Here is a 23209-nt window from a genome sequence, read left to right as displayed (position 1 = left end):
AGGGCCTTATATCTGACAGTATCAGTCACCAATAGTCATCTTCACAGCGAGTGCAGAGTGCTGAGACCCCTGGATCAGCCCACCACCCCCGCCCCCACCTCCGCCACCGCCACCCACTCCACCACCACCGGCCCCAGCAACCCATACTCCTTGACCGCATGCGTCTCGTAAAACGCGCCGTTCAGCTCGTTCGCCGTGGCGCCCACGCTCCACGTGGCGTTCCCATCCGCCTTGACCCTGTTGAACAGCGTCGTCGTCACCTCGACGACCAACTCGTTCGCCTCGCCCGCACCCTCCTGCTTCTTCGCCGGCAGCGGCAGCGGCGGCAGCAGCAGCAGCCCCGTCAGGTCGGCGCGCGCGTCCGCCACGTCCAGCGGCGGCAGCGCGACGCCGTTGAGCCACGCGCGCATGCTGTGGGCCACGGGGCCGAGGGACAGCAGGGCGGCGTTTGCGCCGGGGAGCGTCGCGAACGAGGTCGTGTACCGGCCGATGCCGCTGGCGGCGGGGAGGCCGAGGGCGGACCACGGCGCGAGGGTGGCGTTGGCGAGGGTGTGCGTGGTGATGGCCGTGTCCATGCTGTAGGGGTCCGAGGTGCGATGCCAGTCTTCGATTGTGATGGACCAGCCGCTGGAGAGCGTGGTGGCCGGGGGCGGCGGGGCGGTGGTGAGGTTGAGGGTCTGGCCGGTGGAGAGGGTGAGGGAGGCGGGGCCGGTGAGGTAGGCGGTGATGGTGGTGCTTGTTGTCGAGTTGGGGGAGGGGGACGAGGGGACCAGGCCGGCGAGGGCGCCGGTGGCGGAGGTGATGTGGGTGTCGGGCGCGGCGGGGAGGGGGTCGGCGGTGGTGGAGGAGTTTGCGTGGGCGAAGCCGAGGATGGTGGTTTGGTTGGAGGCGAGGGTGATGGGGATGGTGATGGAGGGGGAGGAGGGGGAGGTGGTGTATTGGAGGACGGGGGTGATGGCGCCGGTCCAGGCGTCGAAGAAGTAAGGCGTGCCGGTTGTGGCGAAGGTTACGTCGACGGTTTGGGAGGCGAGGCCGTCGTTGTAGATGTAGGCGTAGTCGATGCCGTCCGCACGGCGCCAGAAAGGGTACCAGGATGTGGGAGTGGAGAAGGACACCTTGGGGAGTATGCCGGCCTGCGACAAAGCGTCGGGGAGATCGGCCGACGAGGTAACGGTGTGGACGTTTTCAAGTCCGCTATTGACGACCGAGCTGATTGTGGAAGCCACCTCAGCTGCTGCACCGGGCTCCTGGCCGATGCTGGTGAAATTGGTGGCACCGACAAAGAAGACCGGGAGCCCAGCTTCAGAAAACTCTTGAACCTTTGCTGCACCGCCGGGTGTGATGGCGGATGCGTTGGAGAAGATAAGCGCTTTAAAGGATTGCTTGGTAGGAGCGAGGATATTGTCTTCCACAAAAGCCTCAGGCGAGAGTAGATTGTTTGCCGAGAGATACTCGTACGTATATCCGAGTTCCTCCAGGTTCGTGTCCATGTACTGTGCGCTGACTGCCCACGGTGCCTCGTAAAGATAGAAAGCGAGATCCACGCTTGGCGTACCGGCTTGAGACACGTACTGATTCCTGGCAATGTAGCGGATGGTGTCGTTCATGTGAATCCAGCTGGGTTGATGCTGGTTCCACATTTCGCTGAATTGATAGGCAAAAGTGGTGTAGGACGGCCACGTCGTGTTCGTATACGGACCAGAGTACGCAAACCCGTGCAAGACGTGCATTGAGATACCGGTAGCTAGCCCGCGCCTTACCGACCAAAGGAGGTCATTGAACGTCTGCTGGTAAGGCGCACCGCTAAGCGCACCACACTCTGACGAAATGACCGAGATACCGGAGAGATGGGCCGGGCCGGAGAACTGGCGGTAGGTGTCGATTATGTTGTTGAAGCCCAGAGACTCGCCCTCGGGAGCGTCAAGAATGGGAATATCGTCAAGCTTTTCCCCGTTAGCCACATGGAATGGGAAGGTTTCCAGCTAAAGACCCTACCATATTCAGAGGGAGGTTGTACGCCGGCTGTGCCGAGTATTCTACACCCAAGCCGTGACTCCAATTAACGTATACAGCGAGGTACTCCTGATAGCCTTCGTTGAGTGTCGTTCTGTAATCCTCGTTGCACTTGTCGCCAAAAGTAGTATTTTCATCTACGAAGCCTTCTCCGTACGGTAAGGCTTCGCTGTTCCAGTAGTTGGCGGGCGTGATGAGGTAGGGCAAGCAGAGCGTTATGTCGTAGCCCCTCGACTGATTGAACATGGAAGGTAGCTCCGGCGTCCACAACAGCGCCGAGAACATCTCCATGCTATCCTCCCACCCTACGAACCCAGTCAGCTCATCGCCAGTTCGCCGCCATTGCTTTTGACGCCATAAACTGACCATACTTGCCAACGGAAGCAAGAAGCTCCCTCGTCTCGGCGTCGGGGATGACATGAGCATCGAAGAAATCCGTCAACTTCTTGGAACCTATCGTGAGAACCAGTCAGCAACGATAAAGAAAGTCCATGGCCCGAAACGCCCCGACTCACTCACCCGCAGCACTAAAGTGATCCACAGTCCACGACCCGTTCCCAATATAGTCCGTCGCATTGACGCCACCCGCGCAACTCCTCTGGTTCGTATACCGCTCATACCACGCCATCAGCCTCCACTCACTCTCTCCCTCCGGCGCCGTCCAATTCAACTCCCTCAGCACCGGATCCACCTCTCCCGTCAAGTCGACAACCCGGCCAACCGTATTCTCCGAGAACGTCAAGTCGCCACTGTCCGTGGAAACGTTTTGCGCTGCATACGTCAGCGTCACCGTACCGCACACCAACCGCCAACAAACTCAATTAACCAACCCAAAAAAAAAGGGAAGAGTGCGACAGAGGGAGTCGGTGAGAGGTAGGGAAGGAGGAAAGGAGAAAAGAAGAAGAAGAAAAAGAAACCCCCCAAAAACGCACTCACCCGCCACAACCTCGACCGCCAACACCGCCCTCAGCACCTGCGCACCAAACTCCTCCGCCCCATGCATAAAGGCCCCAAACGCATTCACCGGCTGCACGCTCTCCGGCAGCACGCCCTCCCACCTACCACCACCACCACCACCAGCCCGCACAACATCCACGCTCACATTCGCATACGCCAACTCGACCGCCAACCCGCGCTCCCCGGGCACGCTCGGCACGCCCTGCCCCTGGTTCGCGCCCTGCGCGAAATCCAAGAGCAAGCCTTCCGCGCGCACCTGCTCGAGCGCGGCGCGGAAGAGGGCGGCGAAGGACGGGGTGCCGAAGCCGTAGATGGTCCAGTCGGTCGGGGGCGCGGCGACGCCGCCGGTTTGCGCGGCGACGAGGCCGTATTGGTAGTAGCCGAGGAGTTCGAGGCCGCCGGCGCCGAGGGTGGAGAGGGCGGCGATGTCGGATTGGAGGGTGGAGGGGGGGATGGAGGCGTCGGGGAGCCTGGTGGGGGTGGGGAGGGGGTGGTGAGTGAGTGAGTGAGTGAGGTGGGGATGCTTGAGGGGTGGGTGGGTGAGTGGGTGGTTGGGGGGAGCTGACGTACCAGTAGCGGAACTTGGGTCTGTACTGGACTTCTGGTTCTGCAAAGCTCGCAGTGGCGGACGCTGTGAGAAGCGTCAGCAGCCCGAGGGCTGGTGACACGAGATGGAAGCTATGCATAGGGTGGTCGAGCAAAAAGTCAAGCGCTCTGAAGCACTGTTGCAGGCATGAAGGCTCGTCGGGGAGATACGCCGGCAACAGCTCTCACACCTGTCAGCACCCGACTTCGCCGGCTCTTATACCACAATTCCGAGCAGAGTAGGGAAAGGGAAAAGGGCCGCGAGAGGTGTGTATGTCCCTGATGGACCGCCCATGCTCGGTGCATCGTCTCCCGAGCCGGAGCTCGGGGTGAAGGCGGGCATCTTAGCCTGCTCAAGCATTAGGTAGCTGACATGAGGGCGCCTCGTTCCCTGATTCTGTCAGAAGCAAAAAGAAACAACAGTGCGCATCCATGCATCCGAGGGGACATCGGGCTGTACCCCAGGATTTTCTCGACATCATTTGCCGAAAAACGCAAACTGCGGGGAAAAGGTAGTGTGGGGAAACCCGCCGGCCACAACCTTGTATGTATGTACATACGTACCTCCTGTTCGAAAAACGAACCAATCCCGCGTCTGGATGGGCCGCCACTCGCATGAAAAGTACTATCCAAGCATTAGCGGTCCGCCCTCGGCGATACCCGACGGTCTTGTTTCCTGAGAGAGCATTGTTGCCAACGATCCAAGGCAGGCAGTTTCCGAGGCCAAGAGGCATGACCATCGTTCGGATATCCCGAAGTGGAGGAGCCAGGGAAAGGATTTGCGTAATTGTTTCCGAGATACCGGTGACCGGCGAGAGTCATTTTTCTCTGGGATTGCCGCTGGGAGTCACTATGACGGACCCGTCCGTTCTATTGGCAACAGTTCAATAAATGTAATCCACCTTCACAGTGGACGTGGCCAACCCGGCAGGTTTAATATGGGCACTTGTGCCCAATCAATTACTGTGCAGAATGGAGAGTGAAAGAGTCCCCTGCGCCGACCGCTTCCTTATCCAAGAAAATAAAGAGGGCCAGAGACCATCCAAAAGGGCCCAGCTAAGTAAGGAAAGCTTAAGCGGAACCCGGACACCCCACGCGCCGAATGGTCTATCACGTCTATGGATCACACCCGAACACCGTTCCGTGAGAGAGACAACAACTCCTTCCGTATGCCGACAATGCACTGTAACAACTCGACTGGACAAATGAATGACAGAAGAATAATAACGTATGTGGAACAACTTTTTTCAGAAAGAAAAGCGGTCGATCCGGCGAAAATAAGAAGCTTTCATCAAGTACAAGACCTACCTTGTGCATCGACTGACCTACCTACGCGGAACCATTAGAGTCGTCTTTCGTATGCGTCTCATGGGTTGACGTTTGCAGGCCTTTCAGCCGCTGCGCAAGCAGACCGGCACCAGCATGCGAAGGAGGGGGCGAGAAGGAACCGGCAGCACGCTTTTCCCACGTCTGGTCGGTATCAAACGAAGACTGGTTTCCTTGGCTCGACAGCGAGCCGACATGGGACGTCCTCCGCGAAGAGCCGTCCACATCCATTTGGTCCCTGCTGCCTGGACGAGACTCGACGGGTTCGAGCCGGCGAGATAGTTTGAAAGGAATGGGCACGATTGGTTCCATTGGGTAGGCATACGTCTGACAGCCCACATAGCTGTCGCTTGGGCTGCCAAAGTCAAGTTCATCGAAACGATCGTAGCGCGCCTGGCCATGGCTGAGGGACAGCCCTGCGCTCCGTCGCCTCAATGCCTTCTCGGACGCCGACGCAGCCGGAGCCCTGGACGATTGCGGAGCGCCTTGGCTCTCGCGGGCAGGTTTGTAAGCACTATACCGAGGCTCGGGTAGCTGGATTTCATTCCGAAGCTTCTCCTTGCCGTCAGGCACGCGGTTGGCAAATACAACGCGGATGCTTTTATACAAAAAGTATCGTCCCTTGGATGGGCAACATATGTGCAAGTGAATTAAATAACGAAGGGTTGGTCGATCATTGGGGTCTTCAGATGTCGAAAGAGAAGCCTCGGGACGATCGGTACCGAAGTTGGTACGCTTGCTGAGAGGCATGTCGATGATTGGGCCGGCAGAGTAGCTGCGTTGGCGAATGAACGTCTTTTGGCCGGGCTCCATGTCGCTCAAGTCGTAGGGCACGAGGAACAGCTTCACTGCTGTTTTGTTGGGATTCTTGATGACGATTTGAAGCTGGCCCTTCTGAGGAATGCGGTAGCTGCCGCCCGGCGGGGACTTTGGCGACGTTGACCTGCGCTTCATCTTCTCCCTCTTCCGATGCGCTGTCCTCTGCTGCGCATCGCCGACGCCCTCATGGAAACCGTTCAAATGGTCCTGGTCTTCGTTCTCGCCCTGATTGTCCGAGCGCACATGTCTTCTCCGCCGGCGCTTCTCCTCTTGCTCCTCGGCAGGCTTCAAGTTGTTTTCCAAGTCGACCAAGCCGACGTACGGGCTGGGCTGGTTATCGGCAATCCTGCCATTCCCGCTGTTGTAGCTGTAGAAGACTGCTGGAAACGGCAGAGTCACGTGTGCGGGACAGCGTAGGTTCGCCTTGCAATCGCCCTTGCCCAAAACGCCGATTTGGGCTATGAAGTTGAGCGGCCGCGAGGGCGTGGTTGACATCCTCCCGCGCAAGATGGATTCCTCGTAGGAGCCAACCATCGGAGCGTGCTGCAACGGAGAAGTCTCGTTTGTCATGGACGGGCCGCGCGGGCGGAGTTGCGGAGATTGAGGAGTGGAATTCGAGTGCGGGCCGAAGAATGAAGACAGCGAGCGGCGCGGCTGGTGTGCTTGATAGGGAAAGGACTTCTCTTGCCGCAGAGAGGGGTGAGAGCGTCCCGGAAATTGAGAATATGCGTGAGAGGTGTGGTAAGTCTGCAGCGAATGCGGAGAGAAAGTGTGGCGGCGATTGTCCCTTTCCCCCTGGCGCGAACTGGGGCGATGCGAGAAGTCGAGATCGGTGTTGTTCGTCTGCTGCACCAGCGGGCTTGACGGCGGAAGCAGGACGAAGCTGGAGGGGAGCGAGGACTGCGAGGGCTGGCGGGAGAGACAGGATGTTGGATATTCGGGCTGGGGGGAGGTAGCGCCGCCTCGGATGCGCGGCAAAGCAGCATTGGGAAAAGCATGGTGCCAGGGCGCAACAGGAGAGGTGGAGAGGGCCGGGTTCTGGCTGACTTGATGATGGTAGGTCACGGCATCGCGCTCCTGTCTAAAGTCTCCCGAGTGCAGCGCGGACCTGGGCCGCTCGATGGACAAGCCGGTGGCTGAGGCGTCCTGCGCGTCCTGCGCGTTCTCCTGCGCCTCGTCCTGGCTGTTCCCTTCCCCATGTGCAGACGGCTGGCGGGAGCGCTCTTCTCGGATTGCAGTCGACTGTGAGTCAACCGGGGCGGCGTCCTCCCGCTGCTTCTGGGCAGGCGCGGTGCGTATGCTGACGGTATGGTGATGTTGCACCGGCGGGCTCTGGCTGCGCTTGAGTCGCTCGATCAAGGCTGCACGATCCAGCGTGCTCTGGCCATAGTCGCCACCGGACCGGTCGTCGTCCCAGCCCAGGAATTGGGCGTTCTCGAGAGCGCGCAAATAATCCACGGACCAGACGTGGTCCCGCCTGTCCCGCGGCGAGTGCTGGGCATGGCGGAAGCGGTGGTCATAGGCGCGCGAGGGCTGGGGGGTGGTGGGCTCTTGGTCGTCGTGGAAGATGGGCATGGGCATAGTCGGTCGGTCGGCTCGTGGTTACGAGCAGCACTTGAGGGCGCCAAACCAGCTTATATGAGGGGTGGTGCGTGGAAAAGGGCGGTCAGTGGCGGTTTCAGGGCGTTGTTCGGGCTTGCAAGCGCTGGCTGGGGTGCGAGAAGTTGGGTGGTGGTGACGGGCGGATGGAGCGAGGTCGGAGAGCAGGACCCGGGATATGGAGCGATGGGCGATGAGTAAGAGCGGGCGAGTCACAGCGGCCAGCGCCAACCACGGCTGCCGCGAGCGGGGACTGTGCCGGAATCGAGCGGCGCGGGTGAGGCGTGCGCGTGCAGGGCCCCGGGGGTGGCATTGAGGACTGAGAGGGACGAGGTATGACGGAAGACAAAGGCTCAGTTCTCTGCAAGTCACACGATGCGCCAATCGCGCTGGAGGCCCCGCCCAGCCACGCAGCCGCCCATCTGGCGCGCTGCCATGGGCTGCGCTGCTGCAGCTGGCACCACCGCCCTTATCGGATGTGCACCGTGATGGCCGCTGACTTGTGGCCTGGGGGCCAGTTGGGGCGCCGCGGGATCGCCTGCGCGCCGCCCTGGCCCACTCGCCGCCCGCGCTAGACTGAGAAATTTCATCATCTGCCAGCCCTATCACCGCACCCCCAAAATGCCCGCCAAACGCCAGCACGACGACCACGATCCGCCCGCCCATGCGAAGAAGCCACGCAGCAGCAATGCTCCTAGGAGGGGCGGCTTCTCCGTCGGGCCCGCAAATCTGCCCGACGGCACCCACAGACGCAAGGGTGCGTGACAGCCGCCCGCCGCGCCTATGCGCCTGCACCTGCACCTGCTGACCCCCCTCCAGTCCAGAAAATCAAGCAGGACCTGATTCACAAGGCCAAGATCAAGAAGCAGTATGCAAAGATCCGCGAGACCGAGCTGCACCACCAGAAGCCCCAGTATACCGAGCACGACGAGGACGGGAATAGAGAAGGCGAAAACGCGCCCGCTCCCGAGCCCACCCTCGAGCTTCATGCCGAGCGCCAGGCTATGCTAAACGCGCCGTCTCCCGAGCCCGAGCCCGAGCAAAAAGAACGCCGCCCGCGCAGGAAGCAGCAGAAGCCCCAGACGTTCAACAAAGAGGCTGCCCTGGGCCAGAAACGCAAGGAAGAGGCCGAGGCTCGCAGGGCAGCCCGTGAGGAAGCTGACCGCCAGCGTCAGGAGAAGCTGGCTCAGCGCGAGCGCATGAGGAAGCAAATGGCCAAGGCCCGCACTCCCGGCAAGGACGGGAAGAGGAGGTTGGGAAGAGAAGCCCCCGTGCTGCTCGAACGCGTCAAGAGAATTGTGGGAGACGCTTGAGATGCGCCGGTTCCGTGGCGAGAACAATGAGGACCAGGTCAAAGCAAAGTTGGGCAACAGTCAAAGGCTGCCGCGCCATCTGTGCTGGATCATCCATCTCACAGAGCCTGTTCGCCCCGATTGCAACTCTCCACATTGTCCGCTCTCAATCACCTTGAGCCAACAGATGGAGGACCGAACTCGCCCTGTGACGGCGGCAGAACGGTGCAGTCTGCTTGAGCTATGACCGTCAGAGCTAACAAGGAACCATGTCTCGGGTAAACCACGCGCGCGGAATTATCCTTATTTTAGGCCAGAGCCGGCCGTCGGAACAACGCCATGCCTGTTTGCTTTTTCGTGCTCGATATTACTCGACGGATTAAACACCCGTTTGTTTCAGCAACTGGCCCTCCCTCTGCTGCTTGCTGCTGGGATCTCGAGTATTGGATGCTGGCCGAGTTCGGCTTCTCCGGGAATGCCAGCACAATGTGCCAGGACTACTCGGTAGTTCACTGCTTGCCTGACCACGTCGCCCTATTCCCTCGGAGTTTCATACCTCCGCTACCTTCTAGCGCTACTACACGGAATCTTCTTTAGCATGTTTCGAGTCTGTCTACCGCGCCCCATCTCTAGCTCCGCAATCAGCAAATTCATATACTTCACTCCACATGATCCAACTTTCGCCTTGTCTTCTCTGCATGTCTTTATGCCTTATCGACCTCAGTGGCCCCGTTCCTGTCAATCGACATCGTCAATTGTGTTCTCTGAACATGTTGTCTCGCCCAGTGTTTCTCGCTTTAGCCTTGGAGCTCGCCGCAGCTTCGGCTCACAACCACCCTGGTCAATACTCTCCTGGGTCTTCAACACCGGAAGACGAGTGTTCTGGGGTCAATGCCATCTCACCTGCATGCTCAACCGGCGAGTCTTTACATCACCGCGACATCTTCTACGTTGGTGGACGCTATGTCGAGACCACAGCTGGCAATCTCACATACGATCAACTCTATGTTGAGAAGTTGACGCCCGCGAATGGTGTCTTCCAGCCAAACCCAGTCATCTTCTTCCACGGAGGAGGTTCGTTTCCATCCAAACAATGCTCGATTTCGCTCTTTCGCTAACATATCGAAAGGAACATCGGGTGTGGTACGCCAGTCTCATTCCACCTTCCTGATCATCCACTAACGAAAGACACGTCGTACAGACATGGCTCAATACGCCCGACAACCGAAAAGGCTTCGCCTCGTACTTTCTAGATCTCGGCTACCAAGTCTACATAGTCGATCAAACCTCAGTTGGCCACGGCTCTGAAGAAGACCTAACCAACTTCCCCATGCGCATCGGTTCGACAGCAGAGATCAGCGAGGACGGTTTCACTGCCGTAGAACGCGCCAACCTCTACCCGCAATCCCAACTCCACACCCAATGGCCAGGCGTACGTCCAATCCACCTCACCGTTTCCCACTCCCCCCGATTAACACTTCCCCACAGACGGGCCTCAAGTCCGACCCCACCTTCGACGCCTTCGAATCGACCTTCATCCCACTCACCTCCAACCTCACGGCCCAAGAGCTCTCCATGCGCGCATCCGGCTGCGCCCTCCTCGCCCTCATCGCCACCCCCTCCTTCTTCGTCTCCCACTCCATCGGCGCGCTGCACCCGCTCCTCCTCTCCAACGACTGCCCCGCCCTCGTCGCCGGCAGCGTCAACCTCGAGCCCGCCAACGTCCCCTTCGTCTCCTACCTCGGCAACGCCACCCACCCCGGCACCGGCGCCTCCCGCGCCCGCCCCTGGGGCCTCGCCAACACCCATCTGACCTACGACCCCGCCGTCGCCGACCCCACCGCCGCCGACCTCGCCGTCCGCCTCGTCGGCCCCGATCGCCCCGAGCGCCGCGCCTGCTACTTGCAGGCCCACCTGCCCAGGCGCCTCCCCCGCGTCGCGCGGGTGCCGTATGTGGCGCTGACCAGCGAGGCCAGTCCGCACGCGACGTATGATCATTGCGTGGTGGAGTATCTGCGGCAGGCGGGCGTGCCGGCCGAGTGGATCAGGTTGGCAGAGGATGCGGGCGTGAGGGGGAATGCGCATTTTATGCATTTGGAGAGGAATAATTGGGAGATTGTGGGGGTGGTGCATGCGTGGATTGAAAAGGTGGTGGGGTTGGGGGGTCTGGACGGTGATGGGGAGGGGGAGGGCGGAGATGGTGGAGGGGAGGGGCAGGGAAGGTGGTCGTGGTGGGGGTGGGGGAGTTGGTGGAGAGGTTGGTGGTGATAGTGGTGATGGTGGTGGTGGTGGTGGAAAGTGATGGAGCCGGGGACCGGGGAGGTGGCGGGCATAACGTTTAAAGAGGAATTTGATGTATTTCCGACTACTCGCTACCATCACACATTTCCAGGAATTTCAACATTCTGATGCTTGGAATTCTAGCGCATATTCCGGGCAGCGTATGCTACAATGGCCTTGACTGTCTCGCTTTGAAATGCCTTTTTCTTTGGTGCTTGAGCGACACAATCCAGCTTTCCATGATAGTCTTCATCATTCTTCTTACAAAAACGGTCAGGTGGGGTGAAGTGTAGGAAAAAGTAAGCATTACAAAAGATGGCAGCCCTCCGTCTTTGCTTATTTGTTTTACATAACCCTCGATCTTTGCTTGATTGTTGGGTTGAAACAAGCAAAGACAAACAAACATGTTTGTTTGTTGGCCACCTTGTGTGCCCTGCACTTAGCCTTGAATATGCATAGCCATCCGCACACGTTAACACTTTCATATGCTCGTGGCAGCCTTACAACCTTTGTTTCTGAAAACACTCCCATTTATGCTCCGATCGTGGATAGAAGAGAGACTTGTTGATGTCACTTGATGAATGTTGAACAGCAAATCATCGACCAACAGCTAGCGCGCAGTGTTTAACACAAAATGAGCAATATTTGCCACAAGGCGACACATCACTACCACGATACTTGAGGATAACATCTGCCATTTCGACAATAGGCCTGGGGTGCCACCAACGTAAGGGCTATCTACATCTACTTTCCCTCACCAACAGGAAATACCTAATTTTCCACGACTACCTGTCTCCAAAACTAAATTAAAATTACCTCAACACATCACTTTTGTTTTTTGAAACCCCCCTCCATCGTTCTCTCTAAAACACCGCCCGTGGCCGAGCGACCCACAACCACTTACCACCATACCCACCCCCGAAAAAACGCCACCACCCACCAACTACCCGAACAACGACTTCCTCTCCCCCTCCGGCTCCCCCACACTCCCCACCCCATTATACGCCAACACCATCCCCTCCCCGCTCTCCTCTTCCTCGCTCGCCACCTCCCCACCCCTCCCCACCAACACGCCCCTCACCGCCCCCTCAACAACCCACCTCTTCACCTCCCCCGGCGCACCACTACTACTCCCCACATCCACATCCGCCGCCCTCGCCGCCACCAGCCCCGCCACATGCGGCGTCGCCATGCTGGTGCCCGACTTGACCGTGTACTCGTCCGTTGCGCCGATGCCGGCGGACGCGACCCAGACGCCGGGGGCGAAGACGTCGACGCAGGGGCCGGTGTTGGAGAAGTCGGCGACGCGGTCGTCGAAGGTGGCGGCGGCGACGGTGAGGACGGGCGTGGATGAGCCGGAGCCGCCGAGCGCGGCGGGCGTGACGGTGCAGGCGTTTGTGGCGGAGTTGCCGGCGGCGATCTGTTTTTCGTTGGTTTGGGGGTCAGCGGGTGGGGTTTGGGGGGTGGGAAGGACGTACGGCGGCATGGACGCCGGCTTGGACGAGTTTCTGGATGGCGGTCTCGATGGCGGAGGAGCGCTCCTCGAAGCCAAAGGACATGGACATGACGGAGGCGACGAAGTCGGCGTCGGCGGAGCGCGAGTCGTGCTGGGTGGCGATGTAGTTGAGGCCGGCGAGGAGGGCGGTCGACGGGCCCGGGCCGGCGTCGGAGAGCACTTTGATGCCGATGAGGTTCGCGTTGCTGGCGACGCCGACGGTGGCGCCGGCGATGGTGCCCGCGCAGTGGGTGCCTGTGGGAAGGGAGGGCGACGTGTTAGTCAGAGTGAGGAATGGGGGGGAGGAGAAGGAAAGTATGGAGGCGACGTACCGTGGCCGTGGCCGTCAGTGTTGTTGCCTTTCCAGTACGTGTAGCCCATGGATGCGCGGCCGCCGAACTCGGAGTGCGAGGTGAAGATGCCCGTGTCGAGGACGTAGACGTCGACGCCGCGGCCGAGGGAGGAGGAGGAGTCGTACCGGTACTCGAACCTGCCAGGGGTTGGTTTCAGCGGTTTGCGTCCCTCTGCATGGAATGGAGAAGAACTGACTCTCGAGCAAGCGGATACGTGGAAGTGTGGATGGTCTCCTTCTGCGAGATGCGCTGCAGACCCCAGGGAGCATTGTCGCGGGACTCGGCAATGTTGGCCTCGATGACCTCGTCTATGGCCAAGACGTGCGGCATGGCGCCCAAGATGGTAGCCTCCTCGGCCGTCATGGTGCCGGAGAAGCCCTTGAACAGCGTGTTGTTGTACGTGGCAAGAACGTCCTCCACGTGCAAGTTCAGGTTGAGGATGCCAAGCACGGAAGCTATGTCTGCGTCAGGAACCATGACGATATCATATTCTCTGGTGTTGGCGCGGGGCTTCGGCAGCAGCTGCGAGGGCGCCGCGAGAGCGCCGAGTAGGCCGGCGCTAAGAAGAATGAGCGGAGTGAACATCATCTTGGGCGAGCCTCCCTTCTGCAGCCTCTGGAATTCAAAGTGTTGCGGCTGCGGCTGCGGCTGTAGCTTCTTACCTACGTCGCGACTCGTGTGGCTTTTATACTACTTTCTGCACTGCCGATCTCCTGAGCCCCTGATGCCAGCTCGCGGGTCGGTCCTTCATGGCGTCGGCAAACTTCTGTTTGTGGCGTAAAGCCACCGTCGGGATATCGCGCCCCGGCTTGGCGGTGGACATGGCGGGACCGCTTGGTGTAAGCAAACCGAGACTTCAGCTTGAAGTGTTCTCGCTGGAACTATATCACGATCGAAACACTATAGTTGGGAAAACGGAAAACGGAGGCCCAGTGAGCCGGTGGCGATGGATTAGCAGACGTTGGTAGAAGGTGTGCTGCTTGGTCCCTGCCCAGGGTGAAGGTTATTAGTGCAGCGATCTAATTTGTGGATCCAGTATATCGCGCCCGATCACTTTCCCGTTTGGGACGAGCACGTCGCGCTCAGCGGATTGGCAGGCGGCCCGAGATCTAGCGTGGCAGCCGTCCTCTGCCTCGGGAAGATTGAGAAGGTCGAAGGGGTTTGCTATCAAAAGAAACAGGCGGTCACCTACACATGGTCAAGGAAAAGGGAGTGCTGGTCAGTGTACCTGAGACAACACTCGGACACGAAACCTCCATTCCCTCTCATTCTCACTCAGCTCCATCCCTCAACACGACATCCCTCACCCACCCCACGAACCCCTCCCCGATCCTCCCCACCGGTGCCTCCACCGCCATGCTCCCCCAAACGAAACTATTCCCCAAAATCCCCATGACCGTCGTAAACTCCATCCGCCCGCCCTCGCCCCCCACATCCAAAAACGTCCTGTTCCCCTTCCCCACCAGACTCAGCTCCGTCCACGCGCCCCGCGGCAAACTGTAATTCAGCGCGAAGCCATACCCCGCCGCGACGAGCATCACATTCTCGCTCGACCCGTTGCCAGCCAGCAGCGCCGAGTCACCGCCGGTGAACAGCGCGCCGCCGGGCGTGGAGACAGCAGGGTCGGGATCCGGACGGACGGCGAACGAAAGCGTGTAGTCGCGGCCCTTGCTGGACAGCGGCGTCTGCACGAAACAGGAGCCATCCAGGCGCAGCGCCGCACCACCCGCCGCACCCGCAACATCCACGTCGACGCCGCACGCGTCGCTGCCGTTGCCGCCGCCGCCGCCGCCCACGATGGCGCCGTGGTACGCGTTCCCGCTCGAGTCGGGCACCACCGTGGCGGCGGGCTGGACGACGACGTCGGCGAAGTCGTAGCGCAGGATGGTGGGGCCGCCGGCGGGGGAGGGGATGCGGCGGTCGAGGTTCTGTGCGGGGACGGCGGCGTGCAGGGCGGGGAAGGCGGCGGCGTAGGCGGGCTCGGTCAGGGCGTCACCGCCGCCGGCGCCGCCCCACTGCTTGTCGGCGAGGGCGGGGAGGAGGTCGCGCCAGGCGTAGTAGGCCTCGGAGTAGGTGGTGGCGTTGGGCCCGCAGTCGTTCCACAGGGCGGCGACGTGGCCGAGGAGGCGCGGGTGGGTGCGGGGAGGGTTGTTGGTGGCGTTGGAGGTGTCGAAGACGTGGGGGGCGAAGGGCGCGCCGCCGGGGGCGGAGGGGTCGCCGTGGAAGATGCGGGTGCGGTTGGAGAGGGACTGCGGGTACGAGCCGGACCACTTGTTGACGACGTAGAAGGCGTCGTCGGAGTTGAGGACCGAGTAGTTGCGGGCGAGGTAGTCGGTGAGCGGGTTGTCTTCGAAGAACTCCCAGTGCTGGATGGATGCCGCCGAGGGGGGGATGTTGTTGGCGTAGGCGGGCGAGGGCGGGAAGGTGCCCCAGATGCGGATGGAGTGGGAGGGGGACTCGGTGCGGATGAAGGTGCTGAGGGCGTTGACAAAGTCGTTGTAGTCGGCTGCGAGCGACGAGTCGTACTCGTCGGCGCCGATGTGGACCGTCTTGCTGTGGAACCAGGGCAGGAACTCGCGCCAGATGGCCTGCACTGTGGGCAGCGTGTCCGGGTGCGACAGGTTGAGCATGCTGTAGTCGGTGCTGAGGGCGAGCTCGGGCTTCCACTGCGTGATGACGAGGGCGTGGCCCGGCGCTTCGATCTCTGGGACGATGGTGACGCCGCGGGAGGCGCAGTCATGCTGCATCTTCTCGAAGACGTCTTTGGTGTAGGACTCGTTCTTACGCCTGTTGAGCCCGGCCAGAGAGTCGGCGTCCGAGTCGAGGCGGAAGGCGGCATACAGACCCATCATGAAGTCGTAGTTGTCCAGGTAGACGCTGCCCATGTTGTCACTCAGGTGCAGGTGGAAAGTGTTTTGCTTGAAGAAGCTGAGGTACGAGCACATCTCGACCAGAAACTCGGGTGGGTAGTAATGGCGCCCGACATCCAGCATGACACCGCGCGTAGCCCACCCGGGAGCATCAATCGCGGAACCCGCCGGTATGGTGCCATTGTTGAGCACTGCGGCCTGGAGGAGGGTTCGAGTTCCCCACCATGTTCCCAAAGGGCTGGCTCCGGCAATCGTCACATCATTGCCTGTTACCGAGAAGCTGTAGCCCTCAGATGTGTGGCGCCCGGCAGCATCGAGGAAGTCGGTGGCGTGGTCCAGCGTCAGAAAGATTGAGCCTGCTTCAGCAGCGGTGCCAGTCGCCAGCGTCAGGTTCACCCCGAGGGTTTTGCTGAAGTCCGTGGCGAAGGTTTGAGCAAACTCTAGCAATGTGGGTGGGATGAGCGTTTCGCCATCTTCATTCACCGCGTCGACGTATTTCTCATCGACGACGATGGACCGGAGACTGCTGATCGATAAAGAACCATTTGTGGGCTTAAACGGGATCGTCGGAATCGTCAAGAGCCGCGCAGAGCCTCAAGATTGAGATCAGCATTGTGGAGATCATGCCGTGTTAAGTACAGCACAAGCTTTGCAGCATTACTTACAACTCGCGGCCAACAGGACAAGGAATGTTATCCACATTGCGAAGCAGAGTAACCGCACACGTGTAGGTCCGTAAAAGAGGCAGCTGGACGACGGCGTGTTGGCCTTTTAGCTCCCCGCAATCAATGCGTTAGAGAACGTTGCACTCTGGGCTCTCAGTCGTTACCCTGGAATGCTACAGGGGAACGGGCTCCGATAGCGCCGAGGTGACGTTGGCGTACGACGACTTTGTTTCCGGGGAGCAAGTCCGGTGCTATGCGGCCAGCGTAAATTAAAAGAAGGCTACCCGGCTTCCGTAGCCACAAACGGTGCGGACGCATGCTGGAAAGGTACAAGCGATGTAACGCTCGGGCTCGGGACCGTGATAATGGATACGTGCGCCTATCTTGCGGGGTTCTTGCGAAACGGAAATGATTGACGTTCCGGGAAGTGGGAGATGCAGGGATGTGGCTGCTATCACGACTTGCTGCACTGACGTCGTTTGAACATACCTTTATACATCTTGATCAAGCATGCTCGAAAGGAAACACCACCAGCCAAGGGCATTCGACAGACAAAACAATCACGGGGAACAAACTTACTACCCGGTGAAAGCTAAACAAGACGTCACTTCATCTCCTTCCGAAGCAATCTCCTCATGGCCAACCAACGACCGAGATTGCAGCCCGGACTCCGACAACAAAGAAAACACGCACGCGAGCAGAAGCAGAAGAGGACAGCTATGTTGAGGAGTAGGATGGGGAGGTGAAGGAATTGGGAGGATGAGGTCAAGTCATGAAAAGGGCTTCTTGATACCATGGAGTAACAAAGAAGCAGAAAACATGGCATCACGCGTTCATGACAAGAAAGAATCGTCTTTAACAGAGATGGATTTGTAGTAGTAAAGTGGTATTACAAAATCAAACGACACGGTTTACAGTGTCATCGAGCCTGAACCAGCAAAACCCGGCAAGTAGAGAATGAGACAACAGACGAGTAGAGAAAAGTCCGCAGAACGCCGCCGCGTTGGTATCATAAGAAGTCGTCTATTTCTTGGTGGGGTACTTCTCGAACAGGTATCTGGTGATGATGTGTCAGCACATCACAGGGGCCAGGGCCAAGACGAAGGCGGTCAGCCGAACACGCGATACACTTACTTGGAAACGTAGTAATCGGCAACGCCGAAGAGACCCACAACACCGGCCCAAGCGCCGGCGACCTTCCAGTTGAGCTGGCCGGCGTTGTACTTCTTGTAGGCGCCGAGGCCCAGGACGGCGCCGAGGGCGCCGATGGTGACAAAGTTGCCGAGGACGACGGGGTTGCCGGCGTTCTCGCGGATGCTCTGGCCGGCCTTGCGGCCCCTGTGCTTGCCGCGGAAATCCTTCTTGAGCTTCTCCTGGGCCTGGCGCTCCAGGGCGTCGATCTCGCGCTCGACGCGGTCGGCCTGGGTCTCGGTCTTTATCGTCTGCGACTCGAAGTCGGAGGGGACCGACGAGATGTGCGGCGAGTCGACATCGATCAGCGAGTGGGTGGATTCGTCGGTGTGGGCAACCTCGGGAACGGGCGGGGCGCGTCTGGGTTCAGGAGTTAGAGTGGGCGGTTGGACCAGTTCTGCAAGAAGCTCGTCGGTGATGGAAATGCGCCGCAACGACGACGGGAACAGGTCCCACGCGACCTGGGGCGACAGGGTAGCGGCCATGGGGCAAACGAAAGGGAGTGCTCTGCAGCAGGAGAGGCATGCCGCGGCTTGGGTTTGAAACTGAAGGGTTGGACGATCCGCACGGCTGTGCTCTTTGGGCTCGCCTTCAGCCCTACGCATCGCTACCGTGCCATGCCCACCCGAAGCTCGCGCGACCATCGCACAATGCCTCTCTGCCGCCCGAACACTGCCCCGTCGTCGCATGGCGTGCTTATCTCTGCGCCGGCTGCGCGCGCCTGTGCGGGTGCAACAAAAGGCGGGAACGGGAAAAACTTACGCCTGCGACCGGGTTAGCTTGCGCACGCTCGCGGGGGGCATCAATGGGCTCGGACTCACGTCTTCGGCGCTCTGCGAAGGGCCGCTGGCAGCAACAGAAGCGTACGACATGGTTGGAGGGCGTGGAGCGGGTGAGGTGGTGCTGAGATGCGGGTGCAGAGTCGCAGATGCGCAAGAGCACTGGGAGAGCGGGCTGGAGATGGCGAAGAGACTTGTGAGCTTGACGCGTGATGGATGGAGAGAGTCACACGATGGACGAGGGTTTAAGAGGAAGTGTGCAGGTTCGCATGGCTTGCAGCTTCAAATGGCTAGCCTGCAATGCCTACGTCATCGCTTGGCGCAAACTGGAAACCCGCTGCCGCCCGGGAAGGCGCCTTTGAGAGCATCCACCCACATCCCACCAGAGACGTCACAGCTCCGATCCAGGCCCGTCGCATGCCCCGCTCCACCGTGTCTGTGCGCGCAGAATTTCCCCAGACTTCCATCGAGCAGAGAATGGGAACCCAGTTCAATTGTACACCCGCTTTTGCCCGCTCTACATGCGCCAGATGCTCCCTTTGCATCCTCTATTATACATGATCCCGCACGCCACGAGCCGGGAGCTCTCAGTGTCCCGCTCCTGTGATGAGTATAGTGTTTTGCGCCTCTGCTCCCGCCGATGCAATGTCACCTGCATCTCTCCGTTGGCCCCGTAGAACTACACAGCTCAGCTCTCGGTGGCGGGCTTCGGCGCCTCAACGGCCGGGACCGCCGTCTCGGCAAGATCCTGAGCCACGGCGGCATCCACGCCCTCGGCCGCCGGGCCGTCCTCGTCGTCGCCCTCCAGCTCCTCGCCATAGATGTCCGGGTATTGCCTGAAGCAGTCCTGCATGCCCCTGTAGCCCAGCGTCAGCCAAAATCGTCCCAAAATCTGCCATTGTTTCGCGCCACGTACTTGAACTTGTCGATGCAGTCCATGCCCTTGGGCTCCTCCTTGGAGTAGACGAAGCAGCTGAAGGCCGCCTTGAACTGCTCGCCGCAGGGGCCGTGGGCCATGCCGCCCAGACACGGGCAGTCCCAGTTGATCTCGCCAGTCTCCGGGTTGAAGGCGCCCTGTTGGTCGGCCTCGGCCTCTAGCTGCTCGGGCGAAGAGGCGTCGGCTTGTGATGCGGCGGCGGCTTTGGCTTGAGCTTTGCGCGCAGCCTCGGCCTCGAGGCGCTTCCTGCGCTCCGCGGCGACCGATTCGAGCGTGGGCAGGTCCTCGTTGTCGACGGCGGCGGAGACTGCGGCGGCGGCGGCATGCGGGGTCACGACTGTGTGCGGTGGAGCTGGTCAATGGGCTGTTGTCGCGCGTGGAGAGGCAATGGCTTGGGCGGTGTACGTACAGGTGTCAGGCTCGTCGGCGAAGGCGTTGCTCGTGTTGTAGTAGTAAATGCCAGCGGCGACGAGACCCCAGCGGGCGGCGGAGTTCTTCCAGCTGCGCGACCTGTGGGTGGGCGGAGCGGTGCTGACAAGCCTGCGTTGAGCGGGAGCTCTGATGGACGAGATGGACGAGCTGGAGGCGGCGCGCATGGCGGCGCGCGTCGCTGGGCGGAACATGGCTGCGCACAAAAAGGGAATTGAGGAAGACAAGGGAAACGGATGGCGGGCGTCACGGGCGATGGACAGGCTGCTGCTGGGCAATTGACGTCGAGCAACGCGCTGCTTGGACTTTTCCCGCGCCACCGTTTTGTCAGCGGCCGAAAGCCGCAATCTTCCGATCGGCCGCCGTTCCTGCAGCGGCCAAACAGCCACTCCCGGCCAGCCTTTGCCATCACCGCCGTCATCGCCAGCCTCGCGCCTCGCCTGCTCATGTCGCGTCCATCTCGCAGCACCCTGTCGAAGTTGCGGCTATGCGATTCGGCGAGAGTTGAAGAGCTCACACCTGGGCGCTTCAGTAGTCTCCCACACCATGAACCCGTAGATACAGCGTCATCATCGGCCCAGCAATAGCAATCTGAACCATGGATCATCTTCTGCCTTTTCACGATGCGCTGTACACGCCTGTTGAGATACCCTTTTTGTCTAGCGAACCGTACGAATGCCGCAACTTCTGGTCCGAGTCGTTCCACGAAGCCCGACAGCAGACTTCATTCCAGCTCTACGAGCCAAAGGAGAGAGACCAACTGCTCCAGAACTGGCTCTTCTTTGGCATCCTCGATGAGTTTCTCGGCCCCGTCGACGCCGCCGACTTTGTCCGCCACACAGAGTCTGGTCCTCAGATCACGACGGAGAATCTGGTACAGCGCATCGTCAAATGGAGACAGGACTTCTTGGAAGCAGACGGCAAGACACAGGAAGTCGTTTTCAGAAAGAACCAAAAGTGGCTTGCAGAAGCCATCCGCATCGTCCTTCGCCACGACGCAGAGCTGGAAGACGCCGCGTCTCCAACCCCCGCAATATGGCTGTCCGTCAAGGTCCTCGTACAGACAATCATGACTTACGTCCGCTCTCCGAGAGAAATAGAAGCCTTCGAACGTGGCTACGACCTTGTGGCTCTTCCGCCCAGCAGCATTCTGAACTCGCAACTGCGTCAAGCCGGCTGGTGTCCGAGCGACGTTGCTCGCTCCCCCGACCTGCTGAATTCGTTCTTCACCTTGACTTTGAACACCAAATCCCGCACAAAAGATCATGCTCAATGTTCCCAGACAGCTTGCAATGCGGACCAGATCAATGAAGCGACATATGAAACGAGTCACGTGGATGCAGCCTGCAAGTGCGCTTTTGTTGGCCCGGCCAGGTCAGACATACTCTCCATACTGGACTCCGGCAAGATTCCTGTGGTCGTGTTGCCTCACAGCTTGGATGGCGCTCGTTCAGATATTGTGCTTCAGGCGATTCCCTCAAAAGACTCCACCGGCTGGATTGCCATATCCCATGTCTGGTCAGATGGTCTAGGGAATGCAGTCGAAAACAAGTTGCCACTGTGCCAGCTCCGCAAATTGAGGCGGATTGCTCTTGGGCTATCGAGGAATCCGCGCCCAGGTGATGAAACACGGCCTGTCGACATCTGGATCGACACGCTGTGTGTGCCAGTCGGGGAGGAGGACAAACCATATCGCAAACTTGCAATATCTCGGATGGCGAGGACGTACAAAGAGGCGTCAATCGTTGTTACTCTCGACGCCGAGCTACTGAGCGCGTCTTGCCTCGGGTCAGACGAGACAACCATGCTCAGAATACGTTATTCCGGATGGATGCGTCGGCTGTGGACTCTGCAGGAAGCCATACTCCCCGAAAGGGAATGCCTCATCCAGTTCTGCGATGGAACCATCCCTCTCTTCGAATTTGCGGCCAAGTTATCCAAAATCCTTGACAACTTCATGTGGTCTGGCCAACTCCCCCCCAATCCGCGGACCTTTGACGTTGTCCTTGGCCACTGGCGCACCTTTGAAGCCTTCTGGAAAAGCAATCCGGCGAGGCGGCGAGAGATATTCGTCCAGTCGGATTTTCTTCGTCGGAACAGAAACGTACCCTACCATGGTGTGAGCAAATTGACGTGGCACAGAGAGGACGCCGGGCAGAAACTGCGATCCACGTGGAACGCCATAGTGGGCCGAAGAACCAGCAAGGCTGAGGATGAATCGTTTGTTTTTGCCGGCCTGCTCTATCTCGTAGAAGAGGTGAAGGAGATGCTGGAGCTTCCGCTGACTGAGAGGTGGAAGCTAGCTTTCTCCAGGCTCGGAAACCCTTACCAGATACCGCAGGATATCATCTTTCATTCGGGCCCACGACCAGATCAAGACGGCTGGCGATGGATTACTCTGTCAATCACCGAGACATCATCGAAGCTATTCTCATCGCGGTCTAGAAGGGTGTCTCGATCAGCTTGGAAGGGCCTCGGTGTCGATCTTTTCGGCATTCATCTCGACCTGTCAGTAGGTTCCATCGACGCGGACTTCCTCCGCAGACAACCCGGATCATTTCATATTCGAGAAGAGAACAGCGGCAGATGGTATCGCTGCAGCCTTCAGCCCGCAGACTTGGTAGAGGTGGTCAACCAGGAAGGGTTGGGCTCCTCCGCTGCTGCCAAGGAAGGAAAGGCACGCACGCCGACTGGCCAAGTGGCTCTCGTCCTGCACCAGCGCGAACAGTTCTTGAGCCATCACGGACCATCCGACAAGTCCAGCCGCGCCATCTTTGACTTGGAGCGCGCAATTCTCGTGGAGATTCTTGACCCGGAGACAAGGAACAGTCGGTACATTTGCAACGTACAGCTTGAAGCAGTCGATCTCTCATCGAGCTCGACGTCCGAAGACTCGACCGAGAATGAAAATAGAAGTCATCGGCCGAAAATTGACGCCGAGGGGTTTCCGTGGACTGTCGGAAGAATTACTGAGAATGAAGAACATTGGGTCGTTGGGTAATATGGAGGCTTGAAAGGCGTCCCCCTCTTTTACCAGAGTTACAGAGTCTCTACCACGGTTTACCTCGACTTGATCCCCAACCTTTTCTTCTACTTCTTGTTTCTTGCACACACGATCCGCCGGTCTTTATACATTCCAACTTCAGGCATGGCGTGGTTACAACGGCTTCTGGCACGGCTCAGTCGTAAGGCACGATTTTGGAAGTTTGACCATTGCACCATCTGCTGCTGCTATATGCCTCTGCGGAATTTCTTTACTCTCTCTAAGGCTCACGATTTTCCATGTCCTTGCTACTTCTACGATCACGATTCTCCAATGGGCCTTCCCACGCATGCTACCTGCAGAGATTGCATCAGCCGCTACTTTCTCACCACCGTCGACAATGACTCTAGAGCGCCGCTTTCATGCATGCACTGCGGCCGAAAGTGGACCTCTATTGCGGCAATACGTCTGCTCGGCCGTAGGTTTGCAAGGGCATACGATGCAATCCGTGCTGGACGATATGTGAAGGCGTCGTCAGTTTTCTCGATCTGCCCGTACCCGGACTGCACCGGGCGCGAGATGCTCGACACGACTCGCCCAGGATTTCCGCGGGTAGCATGTCGCAAATGTGCGAGA

The 23209-nt window shown here is 59.4% G+C and overlaps 9 protein-coding genes across 9 annotated transcripts; 3 read left to right on the top strand and 6 right to left on the bottom strand.

Moving 5' to 3' along the window:
• Positions 1 to 74: 74 nt before the first annotated feature.
• Positions 75 to 3916, bottom strand: BKCO1_4000073 (uncharacterized protein; the record flags this gene model as incomplete). The annotated part of the gene is made up of 6 exons (XM_020275486.1): positions 75 to 1943; positions 1996 to 2318; positions 2380 to 2466; positions 2533 to 2784; positions 2950 to 3601; positions 3779 to 3916. The coding sequence occupies 6 exons, from the start codon at positions 3914 to 3916 to the stop codon at positions 75 to 77; spliced, it is 3321 nt and encodes a 1106-aa protein (XP_020128490.1).
• Positions 3917 to 4884: 968 nt separating this feature from the next.
• On the bottom strand, positions 4885 to 7281 carry BKCO1_4000072 (uncharacterized protein; the record flags this gene model as incomplete). Its single annotated transcript, XM_020275485.1, has 1 exon — positions 4885 to 7281. One exon carries the CDS (start codon positions 7279 to 7281, stop codon positions 4885 to 4887), a length of 2397 nt encoding a protein of 798 aa, XP_020128489.1.
• Positions 7282 to 7920: 639 nt separating this feature from the next.
• Positions 7921 to 8612, top strand: BKCO1_4000071 (uncharacterized protein; the record flags this gene model as incomplete). The annotated part of the gene is made up of 2 exons (XM_020275484.1): positions 7921 to 8056; positions 8119 to 8612. The coding sequence occupies 2 exons, from the start codon at positions 7921 to 7923 to the stop codon at positions 8610 to 8612; spliced, it is 630 nt and encodes a 209-aa protein (XP_020128492.1).
• Positions 8613 to 9361: 749 nt separating this feature from the next.
• Positions 9362 to 10859, top strand: BKCO1_4000070 (alpha beta-hydrolase; the record flags this gene model as incomplete). The annotated part of the gene is made up of 4 exons (XM_020275483.1): positions 9362 to 9665; positions 9721 to 9734; positions 9793 to 10023; positions 10080 to 10859. The coding sequence occupies 4 exons, from the start codon at positions 9362 to 9364 to the stop codon at positions 10857 to 10859; spliced, it is 1329 nt and encodes a 442-aa protein (XP_020128491.1).
• A 955-nt stretch (positions 10860 to 11814) lies between these two features.
• BKCO1_4000069 (peptidase s8 s53 subtilisin kexin sedolisin protein) lies at positions 11815 to 13542 on the bottom strand (the record flags this gene model as incomplete). The annotated part of the gene is made up of 5 exons (XM_020275481.1): positions 11815 to 12291; positions 12350 to 12621; positions 12699 to 12856; positions 12916 to 13361; positions 13411 to 13542. 5 exons carry the CDS (start codon positions 13540 to 13542, stop codon positions 11815 to 11817), a joined length of 1485 nt encoding a protein of 494 aa, XP_020128443.1.
• A 448-nt stretch (positions 13543 to 13990) lies between these two features.
• On the bottom strand, positions 13991 to 16291 carry BKCO1_4000068 (glycoside hydrolase; the record flags this gene model as incomplete). The annotated part of the gene is made up of 2 exons (XM_020275480.1): positions 13991 to 16182; positions 16255 to 16291. 2 exons carry the CDS (start codon positions 16289 to 16291, stop codon positions 13991 to 13993), a joined length of 2229 nt encoding a protein of 742 aa, XP_020128444.1.
• A 986-nt stretch (positions 16292 to 17277) lies between these two features.
• BKCO1_4000067 (dihydrolipoamide acetyltransferase component of pyruvate dehydrogenase) lies at positions 17278 to 17930 on the bottom strand (the record flags this gene model as incomplete). The annotated part of the gene is made up of 2 exons (XM_020275479.1): positions 17278 to 17311; positions 17389 to 17930. 2 exons carry the CDS (start codon positions 17928 to 17930, stop codon positions 17278 to 17280), a joined length of 576 nt encoding a protein of 191 aa, XP_020128442.1.
• Positions 17931 to 18912: 982 nt separating this feature from the next.
• On the bottom strand, positions 18913 to 19784 carry BKCO1_4000066 (mitochondrial intermembrane space import and assembly protein 40; the record flags this gene model as incomplete). The annotated part of the gene is made up of 3 exons (XM_020275478.1): positions 18913 to 19081; positions 19141 to 19498; positions 19571 to 19784. The coding sequence occupies 3 exons, from the start codon at positions 19782 to 19784 to the stop codon at positions 18913 to 18915; spliced, it is 741 nt and encodes a 246-aa protein (XP_020128506.1).
• A 404-nt stretch (positions 19785 to 20188) lies between these two features.
• Positions 20189 to 22591, top strand: BKCO1_4000065 (het domain protein; the record flags this gene model as incomplete). The annotated part of the gene is made up of 1 exon (XM_020275477.1): positions 20189 to 22591. The coding sequence occupies one exon, from the start codon at positions 20189 to 20191 to the stop codon at positions 22589 to 22591; it is 2403 nt and encodes an 800-aa protein (XP_020128440.1).
• Positions 22592 to 23209: the final 618 nt, after the last annotated feature.

Source organism: Diplodia corticola (assembly GCF_001883845.1).
Source record: "Diplodia corticola strain CBS 112549 chromosome Unknown scaffold40, whole genome shotgun sequence".
Taxonomy (NCBI): Eukaryota; Fungi; Ascomycota; class Dothideomycetes; order Botryosphaeriales; family Botryosphaeriaceae; genus Diplodia; species Diplodia corticola.
Note: the sequence above shows the minus strand (reverse complement) of the source record. Positions and strands in the feature narration are given on the sequence as shown.